General features: G+C 33.7%; 1 protein-coding gene across 5 annotated transcripts in view; it reads left to right on the top strand.

Annotated features, from left to right (window-relative positions):
* The window catches only part of Ctnna2 (catenin alpha 2), a 1,077,131-nt gene that overhangs the window by 1,028,457 nt on the left and 29,502 nt on the right, over nucleotides 1-19,172 (top strand). For all 5 annotated transcript variants that reach the window (XM_074050079.1, XM_074050084.1, XM_074050081.1 and 2 more), the window contains 2 exons: nucleotides 6,386-6,491; nucleotides 10,665-10,799. In XM_074050079.1, coding sequence (XP_073906180.1) covers nucleotides 6,386-6,491; nucleotides 10,665-10,799 — 241 coding nt within the window. The remainder of the gene's footprint in view (nucleotides 1-6,385; nucleotides 6,492-10,664; nucleotides 10,800-19,172) is intronic.

A 19,172-nucleotide genomic window follows, 5' to 3' on the forward strand; every position in this document is an offset into this window, starting at 1 on the left:
ACATGTTGATTTTTCACATTAAGAATATTAGCTTTTCATAAAATAAATGTGAATTTGTTGGCAAATGGGAGGTAGTAATACTATAGGGATAGTTTGCCTGAATTTTTTTTTTTTTTTTTGGTTTTTGGAGTGTTCAATTATTGGGAAAGACTCTATCATAGGAATTTATTGTATTGACCTTTGTATAGGAATCAGCTATGATCAAATGAGAGAGGTTACAATAATCTATGTAGAAGAGAGAATTCTATGGTTTAACTGCATTTCCAGGAAAACTAAAAACATTTTCCAATGGGACAATAGGATGGCTCATATCATTAGTGATATAATATTCCCTAAAACACATTTTAAAATTCCTAAAGAAAGCCAGGAATGGTGGCTAACTCTTGTAATCCCAGATACTTGTGGAGCAGACAATGGTAGAAGGATTGCAGGCTAAGGCCAGCCTGGGAAAAAAAAGCACAAGACACTGTCTGGAAAATTATTGAAGCCAAAAGGGCTGGAGGCATGGCTCAAGTGGTAGAGTGCTTAAATAGCAATTGTGAGGTCTTGAGTTCAAGCCCCAGTTTAAAAATCCAAAACCAAAAAGACAAAAACCCTTCCAAAGTAGAATAGCTGAGTAGAGAAACACAAGGGGTGTGAACCCTCATTTTGAGACTGGGAGCTAATGCCAATAGGCAGGTGTGCTTGTCAACATTGCCTTCCAGCAACATGAAGACCAAAACTTGTGAGTCTTTTGACTTTTTTGGCCTAATTTTTCCTTATTATTGCCAATACTTGTTAGTGTCCTATTGTATTTTTCAATAGGAGCCATCCTAGTGGGTATGAAGTAGTAGCTCATTGTCGTTTTGATTTTCTTTTCCCTAATGAATAGTGATTCTGAACATATTTCACTGTGCTTCTTCACCATTGTATATTTTCTTTAGAGAAACATCTATTCAACTCCTTCACCCATTTTTTTAAATTTAGTTTTTTGTTGAGTTGTGGAAGCCCCTTATATTCTGGATATGAATTCCTTACCAGATATGATTTTCAAATATTATCTGTCATTTTGCAGGTTTACTTTTTACCATGTATTGATCATGTCCTTTGATGCACAAAAGATTTTAATTTTGAAGTCCAACTTGTCTAGTTTTTTGTTTGTTGTGTGTGCTTTTGGTGTTATAGCCAACAAATCATTGACATATCTAATGTCATCAACTTTTCTCCTATTTTTTTTTAATAGGTTAGCTCTTATGTTTAGGTCTTTAATCCTTATTGAGTTAATTTTTGTTTCCAGTGTAATATAAGATACTTGCTTCATTTTTTGCATGTTGGTATCCACTTTTCAAAGCATGATTTATTGAAAATAATGTTTTCTTCATTGAGTGGTCTTAGCACCTTGTGGGGAAAGAAATACTATTTTTGGTAGCACTGGGGTTTGAACTCGGGGTTTTATGCTTGTTAAGCACTCTTACTTCTTGTGCCACTCTGTTCACCCCTGTGGAAAAATCATTTGGCCTTATATGTGCAGGCTATTTTTGAACTCTATTCTATTCTATTCTGTTTGTCTCTATTTCTCTCTTTATTCCAGTGCTATACTGTTTTGATTATTATAGTTTTGTGGTTAATTTTTAAAATCAGAAAATATGAAGCCTCCAACTTTGTTCCTTTTCAAGATTGTTTTGGCTACTTGGGTTGCCTTGAAGTTCCTTGTGAATTTTAGGGTAGATTTTCCTATTTTGGCAAAAAATATGCCATTGGAGTTTTAATAGTGGCTTCAGTGCATCTGAACAATACAGAAATTATTAAGATGTCTGTATTGACACCTTCATAATATTAAATCTTCCAATTTATGTACATAGGATGACTTTTCATTTATTTGTGTCATTCCTTTCAGCAGTATTTTATAACTTTTAGCATACAAGCCTTTTAGTCTTTTGCTTCCTTGATTAAGTTTATTTCTATTTTATTCTTTTTGATGCTATTATAAGTAGAGTTTCTCTCTCTGTCTCTGTCTCTCTGCTTCAACCCAGGTCCTTGCACATGCTAGGCAAGTACTCTTAACACTGAGATATACCCCCAGACTGAGTTTTTTTCTCAAATCCCTTTTAAGATTATTTATTGTTAGTATCTAGAAACAATTGAATTTTATAAACTGCAACTTTTGTGAATTCACTTACTAGTTCTAATAGATCTTTTTGTAGAATACTTACGGTTCCTACACATAAGATCATATTATTTGCAAACAGATAATTTTACATTTTTCCTTTCCAATTTGGATATCTTTCATTATTTTTTCTTGCATAATTGCTCTAGCTGGAACCTCTAGAACTATGTTGAGTAGAAAAGCAGATCCTGATTTTAGAGGAAAATATTTTGGTCTTTCCCCCATTGAATATGAGTATTACTGATAGTTTTAAAATTTCAATGAAGATGATAAAATTGGAAAATTATTTAACAGTTTCATTTGAAACTAAAAATGTATTTGCTGTAAGACCTAAGAATTTCACTCTTGGACATTTGTCCAGAGGACTGAAAATATATTCATGCAAAAACCTGCACATGAATTTATACCAAGTTTATTTGTAATAGCCTAAAGCTGGAAATACCCAAATGTCTTTATTGAATAAATTGTTAAACAAACTGGTGCATGTATACCATCAGCTATTTATTACTCTGCAAAAAAACATGACCAACAGCTTGGATAAACTGTAAGGATGTCACACTGACTGAAAACACTTGCCTCAAATGGTAGCATAGACCACGATTACATTTAGATTGCATTCTTGAAATAATGAAATTATAGAAATGGAGAAAAGATTAGCAATTACCAGGTGGTTGGGGTGAGGTGTCTGAGGAATATGAAGAAAACTTCTGGCGATAGTGTAGTTCTGTGTTTCAGTTGGGAGTAGTTACGTGAAGCATCATATGGGATAAAGTTGTATAAAAGTTAAAAAGAATGCATGACAAACTGGTGAAATACAAATCATCTGTATGAACTTTACCAATGTTAATTTCCTGTTCGTGATATTGTATTATTGTTGTTCATGAGGTTAGCATTGGGTGTGGCTGCATGAAGCATGCACAGGACATCTCTACTTATGTCTATTCTACACTCAAGTGCCTTTTCCTTGGTTTCTTTTTCTTTTCTTCCTTTCCTTTTCTCCTTCCTCCCCCCTTACTTCCTCCCTTCTTTCCTTCCTTCATTTATTACCAAAGTCAGCATCCTTAAATAGGTTTGTCTTAACTGTTTCTTACAATATCAAATTCTTTGTTTTCCTTCCTTTCTATATTCTATTCTATATTTCTATACTCCTTTCTATATTAGGATTACCTTCTCTTAACAGGTTTGGCTAATTCCCCTAAGAAAACATATGTATTAACAGTTTCATGTATTTATTTTGGATGATCGCTGATAGCTTTATTTTCTTCTTTCACAGATTCTTATAATCTTTAAAACCTTTCTGGTCAGCCTTGGTAAATTCTACCTTCCTAGAAAGTTTTTTCATTCAGGTTTTTAAATTTATTTATGTATGTTTGAGCAAAGGCACTTTATGATCCTTTGAATTTTCTGTTTTCTAAAGTTATTTCACTCATAACTTTTTTAGTTTTGAATATTCTATTTTTTTCTTGATAACAATCTATAATATTTTCCAGGTCAGTTTTGTCTTTTTACTTTTTAGGCCAGTTTAGGATTTACTATTTCCACTGTTTTAAGTTTTTATTCAATCTCTTCCTGTAATTTTATTTGTTTCTTCCTATTTCTTCTTTATAAATTTTTCTTTTTTTTTTTTTTTTTAATTTGTGGTACTAGGGTTTGAACTGAAGGGTGCATGCTTGTTAGGCAGGCACTCTACCACTTGTGCCATTCCTCCAGCCCTTTTTGCTCTGGTTATTTTGGACCAAATGTCTCACTTTTTGCCCAGACAGGCCATCATCCTATTTTACACTTCTTGCCTTAGCTGGGATGACAGCCACATACCATTACCCCCAAAATTTTTACCTTGAGATGAGGTCTCATGAAAGTTGCTTGCCAGAGCTGGCCTAGAACTGCAATCCTCCTCATCTCAGCCTGTAGAGTAGCTGGCATGAGCTACCAATGCCTAGCTTCTTTGTAAATTCTTATCCCAGATAATTAATGCTTTTGTTATTTTTTTGTACTAATTATGGAGTTAGGACTGTTTGTTTTTATTTTTTCTGAGCACATTACTTTAGCTGTTCTCAGATGAGAAAAATATATTTAGCAAAACACATACTAAATTGTGATTCAGGATGCATTGGTTCCATTCTGTTTCTTCTGTATAGAAGTATGATTCAAGTATATCATGTAGTCTTCCTCTTTGGGTTTCAGTCCTTAACTAGAATGTATCTGATTTAATACTTTAATTTGGTTGATTTTGTGAACTACTCTTACTCACCCTCACAAACCCAGCTTTCCACTCCCCAGAATTTGAATTGAGTCCCAGTGTGAACTTTGAAGTTGCAAGCATTTGCTTTTCGTAATAATATGCCAGCAAATCCTGGAACTGTCGTCTTCAGTGGAATAAAAAAAGACTTGCTTCTTTTCATTCTGGGTAAAAAATCTGGGCCTGAACTTCAAGTAAATCCATGGTTTACATAGACATTCTTTACCAACTTAGCCTATTTTCTGAGACCCAATCCGTTATTGACAGTTATCATATAAAGTTCATGAGAAAGCATTATCTTAACATCCTTTGTAATTCTTGAAATAAACACATATTTCCTTAGCAATGAAAAATTCAAGCAAAGTGCAGCCTTTAAAGATTAAGATGAAGGCAAAAGTAACATTATTATACTACAGTAAAACTGCACAAGAGATTTTCTAAGGTCTAAAAGTTACAGAGAAATACATAGTCATGAGAACATTATTAAGCACTGACAGATTCTGTATCCAAGCTTTCCTTAAAAAACAAAAAGAGAATACAAAAAGAAAGCTTACTTAGAGATAATAATAAAAAAAATTGTCAGGGAGTAGGAGCCAGATTGTCACAAAATCCTTAACTCATCCATATTACATAAAATTTACATCTGAAATCTCTGTTCATATTTTAAAATCTCAATGCAACTTAAAATCATGTACTTTGTGGAAGAGTTAATGGCACTACAGCAAAAGGAAATATCTTAAGTTTAGCATGTCCCTGTATGTGTATCTAAACATTAATATGAACCTAATAGATCTTACTTTTAGCTCCAAATGTAGCAAAATCCCAGAAGGAGAATTAGAAGAGAAACACAATAAAATGCTCTTGATTTATACTTTAAGCCTTCCATTTTGTAAAATGTTATTATGTAACAATAGTGATCATTTCCCACTTTGTATAGCCCTATGTAGTCTAAATAAGTCTCTTCTAAGGAGTTTTTCCTCCACATCTCACCCATTTCTAACAATAGGAATGCAGTCCTGGAACCTTAAAAAAATGAACTGATTTTTAGATGCACATAAGGAAAGAGACCAGGAAAAGTAACAATTCTGAAAAATAGGATAAACATATTTAATCTAGTCTTTATTTACCTTTCTAGAAAATAGAAAACTGTACATTGTTTGTTACAATGTACAATGTACAATGTTTGTTACATTCTGTTTAAAGGTTTATGATGTAGCATAATTTCCCTTTTCTTTATCATCAATATTTAACATTAAACAGTCTACCTAACTGAAAACCTTATGTGAAAATACTGAGGTGCTGGTTTGGGAGCACAAAGACATGCACATCACAGTGTTTTGTGTGTTCCTTCATAAGTCAGTAACAGAAGCAAAAAATACATGAAATCTGGCATTCTAAAACTTCTGAAATTCTAGTCAAGCAGTTCTCAGTTATGTGAAGAGACTATTACTTCTCTAAGTGCCACACTGAACTTAGAAATTCTGTAATATGAGGATGCTGGGCAGTAAGTGAAAGATGATGCATGTGCATTTATTTTGTTAGAGCCTGCTTATAGTTTAGGATTTATCACTGTATAAGTGTGGATAAATTAATTGATAATTTTCACCCTATCTTATTCTTCTGTAAAATGGAAGTGATGACACCTACTTGCTACAGTAGTCATAAAGACCAAATGAGAGTGTGTGTAACGGCATCGGGTACATGGTAAGCATTTATGTACCAAATTTTCATTGCTCTTGCAATGATCATCTTTTTAAATTGATCACTGTATAAAAATGGAGAAACTAATGAAAGGATAGAATGTGAACATGCATATGATGATATAAATAAAGTGATTAACCCGGGAAATGAAGTGAATCCAGAAAACATTGAGAATTCCACTAACCTGAATAGCACCAAATCACATACAAAACTAGAATCTCAGACAAAGGATATGGCAGGCGTGTGTCTGTTTCATGTCATGAAGTGGATTTCTAATTATGTTGCCTATGTTATTTCAGAGGCAAAGGCCCACTGAAAAATACATCTGATGTCATTAATGCTGCTAAGAAGATTGCTGAAGCAGGTTCTCGAATGGACAAATTAGCCCGCGCTGTGGCTGATCAGGTAATATAAGAGGAAGAGTAGGCACTTGGTGAGAGGAATCGTTAATTAGCACTTGGGTTCTGGAATCAGTTTTTTGCATATAATAAAATTCTTCTGAAGGATGAATTGCAGGCCAGAAGTGGTGGCTCACACCTGCAATCCCAGCTACTCAGGAAGTAGATATCAGAAAGATCACAGTTTGAGACCAGCCCTGACAAAAATTTAGTGAGACAGCATCTCAACCAATAAGCTGGGAATGGAGGGATATACCTAAGTTCTCAGCTACATGGAAGGATGTAGGTAGCAGGATCACTGTTCAAGGCTGGCCCTGGGCAAAAACATATAAGCCTATCTGAAAAAAAGAAAAAAAAAACTAAAATACTGAAAGCAAAAAAAATAATAAAATAAAAAGTGATGAGTTCAAATTCCAGTACCAACCTGCATCATAAAAAATTGAGTTGCAGGCAATCACTAGTGTTTTACAGAGTGGTCTCTGCCTCTACTAAGACTGATCTGATGGCAAAGGTGGAATGACCTCAAGAGAGACTCCTAAGGCTTATGACCAAAATTGTTTCAGAAAGAAGACTACCTGAGAAGAAGACTACCTGAGAGTGATGACTACCTGCTACTTAGGAGATGTAGTCCATGAAGAGTCATAGACTATCCCAGTTTTTCCCATACAGAAAATCAATGATGTGCTTGATGGGGGCAAAAGCAGAGAAAGAACTTTTTTCACTTTTGGGGGCTTTGCTTACATACCAGTTTATGAGATTCCCTAACTACAATCTTTCTATTTGTTTTTGTTTTCATAGTACATAAGATTTTAAAGTTACTTTTTATTTAGTACTTTATTTTTTTCTTTTGCCCCCAGAAAAGTTTAAGTTGCATACTTAACTAAGTGCATGAAATGAATGACAAAAAGAATAACAAGTTCTTTTGGGCAGGGAACTGCATTAAAAGAGGTTTTGCAGTGTAATGGATCATGGATTTGATGGTTTGTGTAAGAAGTGAAGACACGGACACTTCCATGATTACAGTGTAAAGGAGGAGGAGGAGACACAGGAGCATGTGATATGAAAAGACAGAAAATGTAATTTGTGTACTCATGGCTTTAACTGTGATAATAAGAGAGCTTACATTTACCTTTTGTTATTTAGTATTGACCTTACTATAGTAGACTTTATAATTCATAATAATTTATGCTCTGCTATCGAGAGCTCCTAAATTTCATCTGGATTTTAACCCAGACTCAAAAACATCAGATGTAAATGAAATTCTCAAAATATCTCCGGTTCTTCATGGCAAACTAGGGTACACATTAAAGGAGTTCTCAATCTCACCTGGAATATTTGAGTTTATTTCAATATTTTTCATTTGACTTGAATGAGAACTCTAAAATCCTCTTATAAATGTCTTGTTACAATATAAAATTTACCAGCTACCTGATGATTAGCACTTTAAGCAATAATTCAGAATAGCGTACAGTTTGAATCATTTCACATAGAATGAATTTATTTTAAAATACAAGTTTCTGAAATGAAAAATATACACATTTTTATTTACATGGAAACACTAAAATGAATGTGAACTTGCTTACTAGACTATGATACAGTGATACTTTCTAGAGATATTAAGATAGAAATGTTTCCTTCTCTGTAGATGCCCCTACTCTCCTGATTTTTGAGTTATGTTGCCTATTATAGTTTTCCTCCCTCATTTCTTAAACTGCTCCAAACACTTTCTATCTTCAACATCCCATGCATGATTTAAACCCAATACCTAATTTATTTACCTTGTAAGGACTAACCTCTTTCCCATGTCATTAAACTAGTAGTAGTTTAGAATAAGAACCAACAGATTTGCATTTTATTTTTTTTTGTGTGTGAATGTTTGAAAACCTGTTAATTAGGTAAAGTATTTCCATAATTTGAGATATCCCCATAATTTGTTGTAGTTGAAAACTAACCCATTGCCATTACTGATTTTGGGGACAGTATCGAGTGCTGTCTACAAAATTCCTGTGAAAGAGGAGGGAGACATGGACCTACTTGAAAATATTCAAACAAACAAAAAAATCACCAGAAAAAACCCCACAGTATTATTTGCAAGTGTTAAGGGAAGTTGAGATATGTGGTGTGGCCAGACTGAAGAGTGACTCAAAAAGACTTCATAGGAAGTATTTCTTGCTGCAAATGAAAACTGAGTGGAATCTGAATGGCCTTTCCACTATTATATTGAATCTCATTGACTGAAAGTGTTTCCTCGGAATGTTTAAGCTCTGGAAGTTCAAAAGTTGTAGTTGTATGCCTCTGATTTTTACATTTTTGGATTTTTATTGTTAGCAATGTAACATGAAGTATAGCCCAAAACAGTTTTAATGTTTGGCAAACACGATACCCATAGACACACACACACAGAGATACACACCAATCCTAGGATTCTAGATTTATTTTGAGAATAAGATGAAATTTAAACCTAACTCACTATAGTATTCTTATTGTCATTAGCTATAAAATACCTTGCAATTACTGGTCATGTTTCCTCTAAACAGAGCATTTCTTTCTTAGATGTTGCATCTATTTCCATGGTACAGGATTTATTTTTTTGGTCTATAATGACCTTTTTAAAATGTGTGTTTTAACTGCTTCAGCTTAAATAATAGAGTAGAATGAGCACTACCAAAGAGTATATTGGTTGCCTTTATTTTACCTAAAGATGTTTTCATGAAGATTTGAGATATGCATGCAATATAAACTTTTTATTAACTGTTGCATTTTTAATTACTCTTCCATTGAGATAGAATACTCAATTTAATTTGCTGAAAGGTATTTGTATCAAAAACCTTGTCAGTCCTCTGGGGAGATATCATTTTGAAGCTAATTCCTTCTAGTATATAGCTCTCTGGAATAGGATAAATATTACAGTATTAAGTACTTGTAGGAAGCTAAAAACTGTCTCTCTTGGATTCTTTCTTGATATTAGTGAAAAAATTACCACAATGGTGTTATATATAAAAAAAATTCCTATTGTTCATTCAATAAATGGTATGTCCAACTACCAGATCCATACTTTTGTCTCCCATATACTTAGCCTGCATTTTTTGTTTCTTTTGCTGTGCTGAAGGGCTTTACATTGTAGGGAAGCACTCTGTCACTGCGCTACACCCCCTATTCCATACTCTTATTCTAAATAAGGCACTTCAATTTGGCTGTAGATACTTATTTATTACAGTGTGTCATCAGAGTTCTGGTGATTATATGTCCTTTCCAAATGCCAAATTGAGCCAGAACAATTAAATAGTTGGAAACAGTTCAAGCTGAACATTTGATAGCAATAGAAATATATTTCAATTACTCATAGCCATTGGCATTGAAGCCTCAGAAATGTTTCTGGGAGTCACTGAAAATATCTGTAGAAATGTTCAACTAAGCCCTGTGTGTACTTGATGGATATCTACCCACTTTATTTACAATGACAATTTAAACTCCCAGTCAGAGTTGACTCTGCAGCAACCATTGAAGGCCCCTGCTGTTGCTCTTACAAATTTATTTCAACTGGCTTCAAATTTATTCTGTCAAATCCATTTTTCTTACAGTGGTCATGAATCATTTCAAAGTCTTTTATGTAAAGAAAGATTATATTGCTAAAATTTTTGATAAATTCAACTATCTAAGAAGCGTGATTGACTTCTTTTAGCAAATGTGACATTCATTAGAAAATGAAAGGAAACTGAGATTCTGTCCAAGTAATTGGATTGAAACTCTCCCCTGTACTTTGTCAGAGAGATTGCCACCCAGAGCAGTGTACTCCTATCATCCATTGCTTTACCCCTCTGTATTAAAATAACTTTTCATGTAGTGGAGGTTGAAGAAAGCCAGGGGAAAAAATCTGTAGAATATTCAGTTTTCTTAAGAGTTTAGAGGTAACTCATAAAAATATTCATAAACATGTACAGACATCCCTGGTAAGACATTCTACATATTCTTCAATATTCTCTTCATAAAATCTTAAAGTAGAGCTAGCTAGTCCAGACTACTAACAGTGGCCTTTCTCAAATGCATCATGAAAAAGTTGAATGAAATGAATATAATTAAAGTATATGACACTAAAACCTTTTCATCCTGCAGCTTTTATAAAGCAAGTGTTAGAAACTGAAGAGCACTTACTAATTGAGATCACTTTTTTGTTTTATAGTGTCCTGATTCAGCATGTAAGCAGGATTTATTAGCCTACCTTCAGCGAATTGCCTTGTATTGCCATCAGCTTAATATCTGCAGCAAGGTGAAGGCAGAAGTGCAGAATCTGGGAGGAGAGCTCATTGTGTCAGGGGTAAGCTGTGACTTGGGTTTCACAATTTAAACTACCTACTGTTACACTTCCAAGGCAAGCTTACTTGGCAACAATACTGATAAAAACACCAAAGTACAATGCTTCATAGGGAGTTTTTTCTTAAATAAATGTTATCACGATTATTCCAGACCTTACAATAGCTCACAAAGAGCAATTTGATTTTCCAATTACCCTGTGTTTATACTAACCTTGTAAAATCTCCATTCTTCACAAGAAAACTAATTTCATAGTCTGGAAACTCATTGCCAAGCTGTGACTATTATAATTATTTGGGGCTTTTGTATATTTATGCATTGTGAGTCTACTTTCCTTTGTTAGTCCTGGTAATTTTTATTCTCTGTTCAGGAGCCAGCCTCTCTATATGTGGATTGTGTTCACATGTTAGAGATGACAAAAACAATAGAAGTCCATTCATCAGGTTCCAATGCATACTAGGTTATCAGTAACCCTTCAAAGCCAGATGATGTTTGATTTTAATACAGGTTGATGTGCTGTTGCTAAAACCTCACATAGTTGTAAGACACTAACAATTATATGAGCTTTGCTAACTCACTCTAATATTTCCCTTCTCATAAAAATAAACCATTTCCATCAAATGTATAGAAATAACTAGTTCAATGGATATTTAGAAGAATCATGATTTCTTGGCAAGATTTCCAAATGTATGTGTTGAGGTTCTTTACCTCGGCTTCTTCTCCTTCATCCCTTTTCTCTCAAAACAGGGTGCCATTATTGTAAATGATTTGCAAGATCAGAAGTGTGGCTCTGCCACCTTTAGTTCTTTTCCCAGTCAGTTGTTATGATGCCATTTTAAGTGTGGAGATGATAAGAACATAACATTATCAACATGGTGAATATGGAAATCAGATGAGTCACAAAGCTCAATTCTTTCTGAAACCATTTTTGGAAATTCAGCAATTTGACCATTTGGTAAAAATAAGTAGAAAAGTCATAAAGTTGTTTTTGAACCCAAATATTTCTATTGCTATATTGTTTGACTTACAGAAAACATAGCTGGGAAAAGAACTGATCTGGCTTGCCTAGAAATACCATCTGGAAAACCCGTTCCATGAAGTCCTACCTTAATACTCAATAAATTGGCTATTTTGTGCCTCTTCCCAAGCACAGTCACCTCTTTGCATTTCCAAAATGATCCTGCTTCAACATTCTTCCACAACCAAGAGCAATCTGTCTTGCAATGTATCCTTTCTGCAAGATAGTAATTACCAATATTCTCTCACCAGGAAGAGATCAAAACATTGCATCTCCCTTGCTTCCTTTCTTATCTTCAGCCTTGATGGTATAGTTTCCCATACCACTCAGCTTTCATGTCCATCTGTATACAGCACCTGTCGAACTGAGTGCTTTTTGTTCAGCTTGCCTTGTGTGCTTTCGTTTTTTACTTTCCAAATCTTATTATTTACATGGATGTACAAAGCATCCTTGTGGATCTGAGACTCCATGACCTCATCTGTGTGATATTTTACTGGTAGAGCTGCTCTCCATCACCCTCTCAGTATTCATTGTCCATCACTGCCTCCAGAGCTTCATTTCCATTGTCTTTTCCTCATTTAGATGTAGTCCAAACCATCACTGGCTTTTATGCACTGTTGGCATTTGCGGAGGTGTTCAAGACTGAGAACACCATCCAGAAGCCTGTTTCCTTCTTTGAGTCTTATTGGCAAAGTTCATAAGTGCTTGCATGGAAGAAGGCTTCTTTTAGAGGAATGTTATACAACTTTATAATAATTCTGAGTCAAATGCTTTATGGAAGCTTGCTGTCATTTTGCTCAGTTTTGGGCCTGCTCTTGGTCTTCTCATGATTTTTTTCCAAGCTTGACTGCTGTGTGGTGCCACACCTGCATCTGTAGCTTGCTGTCTTTTCCACTTCTGCTTCCATCAGACTCTTCATCCTCCTTCACTGTTGGCCAATGTAGAAAAAAATCAATACACTTATTGTGCAAAATAGCCACAAATGATTATTTTCAAAATTCTGAAAGTCAAAAATGTGAGACCCCCGTACTTACAAATTTTCAATGATTTTGCCAAGAAAATTGCACCCATGCTTTGGACCCCATTTATTATAATGTACATTGTGAGAAAGTTGCTATATTTTTGAGGAGAAGCCATTGTAGACTCATATGTAATCAAGAAAAAGAGATACTTGAATCTTCCTTACTTTTTCTACATGTGTTTATATGCTTAGGATTAAAAATTTTGGTTTCTTCTCTGAAATATATGAAAAGTCACCAGGAAAGTGATATTTGTTAGAAGTCAACCTCTCAATTAAAATAACCAAGAGTCAGATGTATTTCCATTTGTCAAGAAAAATTATTTGAGTTTGAAAGCACAGAACCATGTTATTCTAGTCATCTACTGGCATGTCAGACGTATGTTAAACAAAGTGCACGCTTATGCACCATGTCAGCTAATTTATGTTTTATGTGATTTTCTGTATAGAAAATGGAAAAGCCTGTTGTATTGTGTGTAGCTTGGCCAGTGGAGATGGAAGCTCAATAGATCATGGGGTGCAAAAGCTGTCATGAGTCATGATGGGAAATTAGAGGAATAAAGCAGTCCAGGATGTGTGTCTGTGTATGCTCATTCACACACTGCTCTCTGTAAAGCACCACTACTCTTCTGGCTGAAAACTGATTTTATAAACTGTTAGTTTAGAACATTCTCAACAGCCCAGAGGTGTCATTTTTATAGATGATGCTTTGTAAGCCAATTAATTCAATTTATTTATAAAGGTGACAAGTTGGCAAAAGTTTTTAAATAATGGAATAATAGAAATGTTAGAGTGAAAATAAAAGAAATGAGTTTCAGAAGATTAAATAGCCAATTGGTCTATAAACTAGCTTTATGTGTTTGCTTAATTTAGTATTTGTTTAAAGTCTTAAGCCCATTTATAAAAAGAAGGAGGCATGAAGGGAGAAGTGAAAGGGAAGACAAAGAAAAATGAAACTTAACCATATTATATTAAAAATTAGGTAAATGTTCATCACATGTGACATAGGAAAAAAGTTGAGCCATGCTTTTTAAAAATATAAATACTATTTTGAATATAAATGAGTTCTAATACTATGATGTAATTACCTGCATATTTAATACTCTTATTTCTGATTAATTTTTACTCACTAGGATTCAGAGGATTTAATGAGTACTTCTAAAGTTAAAAATGGAGATATACACATGGATCTGGAGAAATAAGTCATTCCATGAGCAATCTTTAATTTTTCTACTCAAAGATTTATACTTTTTGTATTGTTCTGAGATAGGAAACACTTATGTAGGGTTTTATAATTATGCAATTTACCAAGCTTCAAACATTCCAATAAAACTGGCAGAAGTTCCCTAAAACTTTTTTAAAAGTTCAGATACATCAGGAGTGCCATTATAATAATGAAGCCAGAACCCAAGAGCAATAATTTTTTCTGGATAGGAATTTAGTGTTCAAGTTGAGATGGTGAAACTTATTTTAACTTCTAGCTGACTGAACATGAAAAAAGTATGAATTTTAATAGAACTTATTACATTTGTTTTTCTTCATGTGAACAAAATATCTGAACAGAATTTGAAGATGAAGATAGTTGGGTAAATCCTCAGGCTGAGTGAATGGAGCTCTGATGTTCCTGAGGAATTAACTTACCTTAATATGCAATTTTGTCCTTTGTCATTTAAATCTCCCCTTACCAAATTTGAGTCTTCTCAATTCAGATTAAGAGAGAAGTTTGACAGGGTGAGCAAGTATAATTTTTGACAGTGGTAAAATCTGAATTGGTAAAGAGAAAGCTGGAAAATAAGGGATCAATTACCGGTCATTTTTTTGGCCCATGTTTTTTATCAGTTAAAAATTGGACTTTATTAAAATCAACATGAATGCTCCTGGTGATAAATGAAATCTTTTTTGATGAAAAAATATTTCTAAAAATATTAGAAGGTAACCATTTCAAGTCACTCCTGATACTGGCATATAGTCAAACATACATATGTACCCATGTTCATATAATAAACATACTTCATTTGACATTTCCTCTCTTACTCCCCCTATATGTTGAATGATTGGTCTGTGTGATTTATCTGAGCTAATGCAATTTAGGGAAAAGAAAATTTGGGATATATCTGTACACTGTAATATATATTTATGTACTGTTGAGGTGAGAATTACACTTTTATCTGAACAATTTTTATTCTCTGAATACAATAAAATGTCAATATTTTGTAATGGGATTAAGTAGTCATTAAAACAAGCGTTATCTCTAATTGTGCAGACCTGTACTTTAAATACCCCCTTTTTGGTGTTTTTAAAGTATCTTCTGATTCTGTCTATAGTCAATTCTTGAGTATTACCACTGATCAAAGTATAACAGTAATGGAGAAAATCTGAATTGGTGCTAGTTCAATTTAGGTTTGGAATACATTTCTGTGTTTCATTTAAATAAAAGGCTATGTGTTTAAGAAATTCACAGCAGTTCAAAAGAATTTTATTCCAATCTTCCAGAGGGTGGGTCATTAAGTACTCAGGCTTAAAGGATGTTTGCTTATCTAGGAAGAATTGGAGTGTCCAGATCTAGACATAGTAAAATAAAACAAATATCATACTGTAAGTCTGGATAGAAGGATAGTAGAGATAGTCTGTGAAACTAAGAAAAGGAAAACAGATATTTATCCTTTACATAATGGTAGCAGTTGTGTTTTTGCCCAGATTTTCTTAGTAAGATGGGTTTTTGCATGATTTAACCTTTCTCCCAAGAGCCTCCGCTTCCATGGTGTTATCATAGTAAAACTATAAACACTTAAATTCTGATTCCTTCATTAAGTTTGCCATAGTTGTAATCATATCAGTGCATGTGATCATTGATTTTTACACAAGCCCTCCAAGGGAAATCATTAAGTAGTGTTTCAGTGAAAATTAATTTCCAATGCTACAAAAGTGACATTTAACCAATTCAAAACTATTATTTTTAGAAGAAGTGAGAAATTAACAGGAATTTTAATAAGAAAAGTAAAAATCTCCTTGGATGTTGAGATCATAAGAAGCTTGGCATCTATTGCCTGCACCTGTATATGTTGTGTCTGTGAATATAAGCAGTCCTGTACTGAGGAGGATGGCACTCTGATCCACTGTAAGAAGTGGCTCTTCAGATACATTCTCTATAATGGTGATCCTTCACTTACCAACGTGATCAATTTTGCTCATTAAAAAAAATCCAGCTATTCACTGATGAAATGAGTTGTCCTGCTGAGTTATTCTATGTATAGAAAAGGATATTGTTCTAATGCTGTCATTTAAAAAGAAGAAATCAGACTCTATGTGGCAAAGCTGAGACATGAAAGAAGCAAATAACTCTCTTTACTTTCACTGGGTATGTGATTGACCTAACTTGTATCTACTCAGTGTATTGATATGATTACAGCATCTGAACTTTAGGCTGAAGAGTCATTTCAGTTTTAGATTGTGAGGACATTATTACTTGAAAAAGTAGAAAGGATAGGTGACTTTAAGTGGAGTGTCTCTCCCCAGAAATATCAGTGTCAACACTTGTCACTCAAACAATGAACTTTTGTTCCTTTGCATCTTAGAAGTTTTTTAAGTTTGAGAGCCTCTAATTAAAAGGAGGCAAACAACACCTTAATCTGCTATTAATTAATGCCTTAGATTTCAGTGGATATTCTGAGAAAGATTTAGCAGCCAAATTACAGCAATACTTTATGAAATCTTGGAACCTATACATGGGAGGTATCTGGAAGAGGGTAGATAGTTGCATATTTCTTTGAATATCTGTGAAACCAAGACAACCCTAAAAAAGGAGTACTGGCTTATAAAATGCCCATATGTGGTAATATTCTAATCTTAGAACTTGTCCATGTATGATAATTATCTGATTTTATTCTAAGGTGTTTATTATTTTAAATACTTAAAATAAAATTTTTTTAATTCCTTAAAATATTTAAAATAAAACTTAGAGAAGTGTTGTAGGGGACCCTCCTTGCCAAATTTTGAACAGTTTTGAATATGTAAGAGCAAACCCAATCATACGTAACCAAATATTTTGAGTGGCCAAAGTATTGAGTGATCTCCTCTATTTGGAGTTTAGCCCTTGCTTTCTGAGTTTCCTGTATATGCTAGGATTCATTTGCTGTAGTCAAAAAAAGAGATTACTTATAATTAGACAAATATATTGCAATTTTTTTCTTATTTGTACTTGGATTTGTCCCAAGAATTCCTGGACTATAGGCTGTTGAAGAAAAAAAGTTAAAACGTGAATAAGTTGATATAAATTAAAATTAAATAGGTAAAACAGAAAGAATGAAGATTTAAATCATATACTAAAGATTATCTGAAGTTTTGGTTTTGATTTTTTATATCCCTTCATTATCTAAAATGGTCAAGAATAAAGGAAATAAAGAGATCCCACGGCAAAAGAGGTAAGATTTTTTTTTTTTCAGAATGAGATTTCAGAATTTTTTGACAATATTTTTCTCAGAACACCACAAGTTGTCATGATTTATAGTTGAAAGCTGTACTACAGAGACTTCTCATTTTGGAGTGAAGTCTTCTTGGATCATGATTATTAATATTACTGCTACTGGTGAAATAAATGAGTCTTCAGATGACACAGTTTTCATATTGAACATGCATGAAAGTAACCCTAATTTCCAATGGCAAATAAACAATCGGGGCTCCCAAGAGTTGCATTTATTCCTTGTTCACATTGGGATATTTTCTGACTCATTGAATTCAGCATTTACATTGCATTCCTACTATGTAAAAGCACACTGGCAAATATTGATTGAGTGAATGCATTCAAAGTTTCTTTATCTCTGATATCAAGTAATTTCCATTAAAAGGGTAAATTTTTCTGTCCATTGTGTTTTATTAGACAATGTACTCTGTTAATTTTTTCCCATTAGTTTCTCAGCTTACTGAAATGTTTAGGATTTTCTGCTAGAATATCAGGGTATCTGTTGATGGCTATCTCTGTGCATTCACTGTTTTCTTGGTTTACTACAGTCTAGAAATAGAAGTATGTTTAACTTACTGTCGTGTACATTCTGTCCTTACAGATTATTTTGTCAAGTGCTTTCTCCAGCCAAATTTAAATGGTTTCTAAAATATGGCTTTGATCACAGCCCTTAGAAGAGAAATATGTGCTACATTATGGCCCATGTATCTTATAAATAGGAAAGACTCCTGGATGGGCATCATGGAGTTTTCTCAGTTCAGATTTCTTTTACTGCTTCAAAACATATCAACTTACTCTATCTTGAACAGTCATTTTCCTTCTAGGCAATAAATATGTTCCAAATACTTCATCCTAATCTTATTTTCTAAAGGCAAGCTTTCTTAATTCAGACTTTTAATCTTTCCTTTCAATGTCAATGCTATATCTTGTTTTATTACTTTTCTTTGAATGCCTTCATCTGTGCAGATGCCTTGCTGATAATGAACTTGACTGGAACTCTGGCTAGAAGTTCTGTCAAATCTGTATGACGTGTCTCTTGACCTCTTTCATCCATTTTCCTTGGCAAGTCTATTTTGCAACTGAGAGACAATGTCCTGGAGAGGATCCAGTCATTATCATCTTCTAAAAATCACAGACTCTTTTCAACCCTAATTTCTATACTTGAGACACTACCATAAACAAAATCAAAGCATGATCTCTTTATATAGGAACTCCCAATTCAAATCAGCTGCTATCAACATTTATTGGAGCCTCTCTTATTGAGGTGCTTCTCTTCAGTAGTAACATTGTGGTCAAGTTGCATGACAACTTCCTAATCTTGTTTTCCATGATGAATTTGTAAGTGAATCTACAGATTATTCTTTTGGAATGAAGAGGTTATTCCACTTGTCTCTTCTTAATCATTTGTACTAAATTAAGTTGGTTTTGTTATTCCCAAAAAAACATTTAAAATCATTTCCTACATCTCTATTCAGAAAAACATTACAAGTGTGGTTGTAGTTATGATGACCCTTGACTATTAAAATCTTACAATTACTTCATATCTTCTCTTGAAGGGCTACTCATCTGTTTATGTGTTATTAGAGTAAGTTTGCAGCAAATCCTTTGTTATAGTAAGACTTAGTTTTTATAAACAATGTCAAGAGGTTATATCCTAAGAAGACTTGGAAATTGAACCTGACATTGCATCCTGTGTCAAAGCAAGTTATCTTATTTTAACTAATACTATCACTAAAGGCATTATTGCATTCACTCACACTACATTCACCTAAAAGGTCAGCACAGTTTATTACTTGGCATCCTTTTGATGCAGCCTGGTTTTGCATTGGGTTCCTGAAATCATATTTCATTCCCAAATAGACAATAAGTAATTAATGAGGAA

The sequence above is a fragment of the Castor canadensis genome, chromosome 12 (assembly GCF_047511655.1).
Source record: "Castor canadensis chromosome 12, mCasCan1.hap1v2, whole genome shotgun sequence".
NCBI lineage: Eukaryota > Metazoa > Chordata > Mammalia > Rodentia > Castoridae > Castor > Castor canadensis.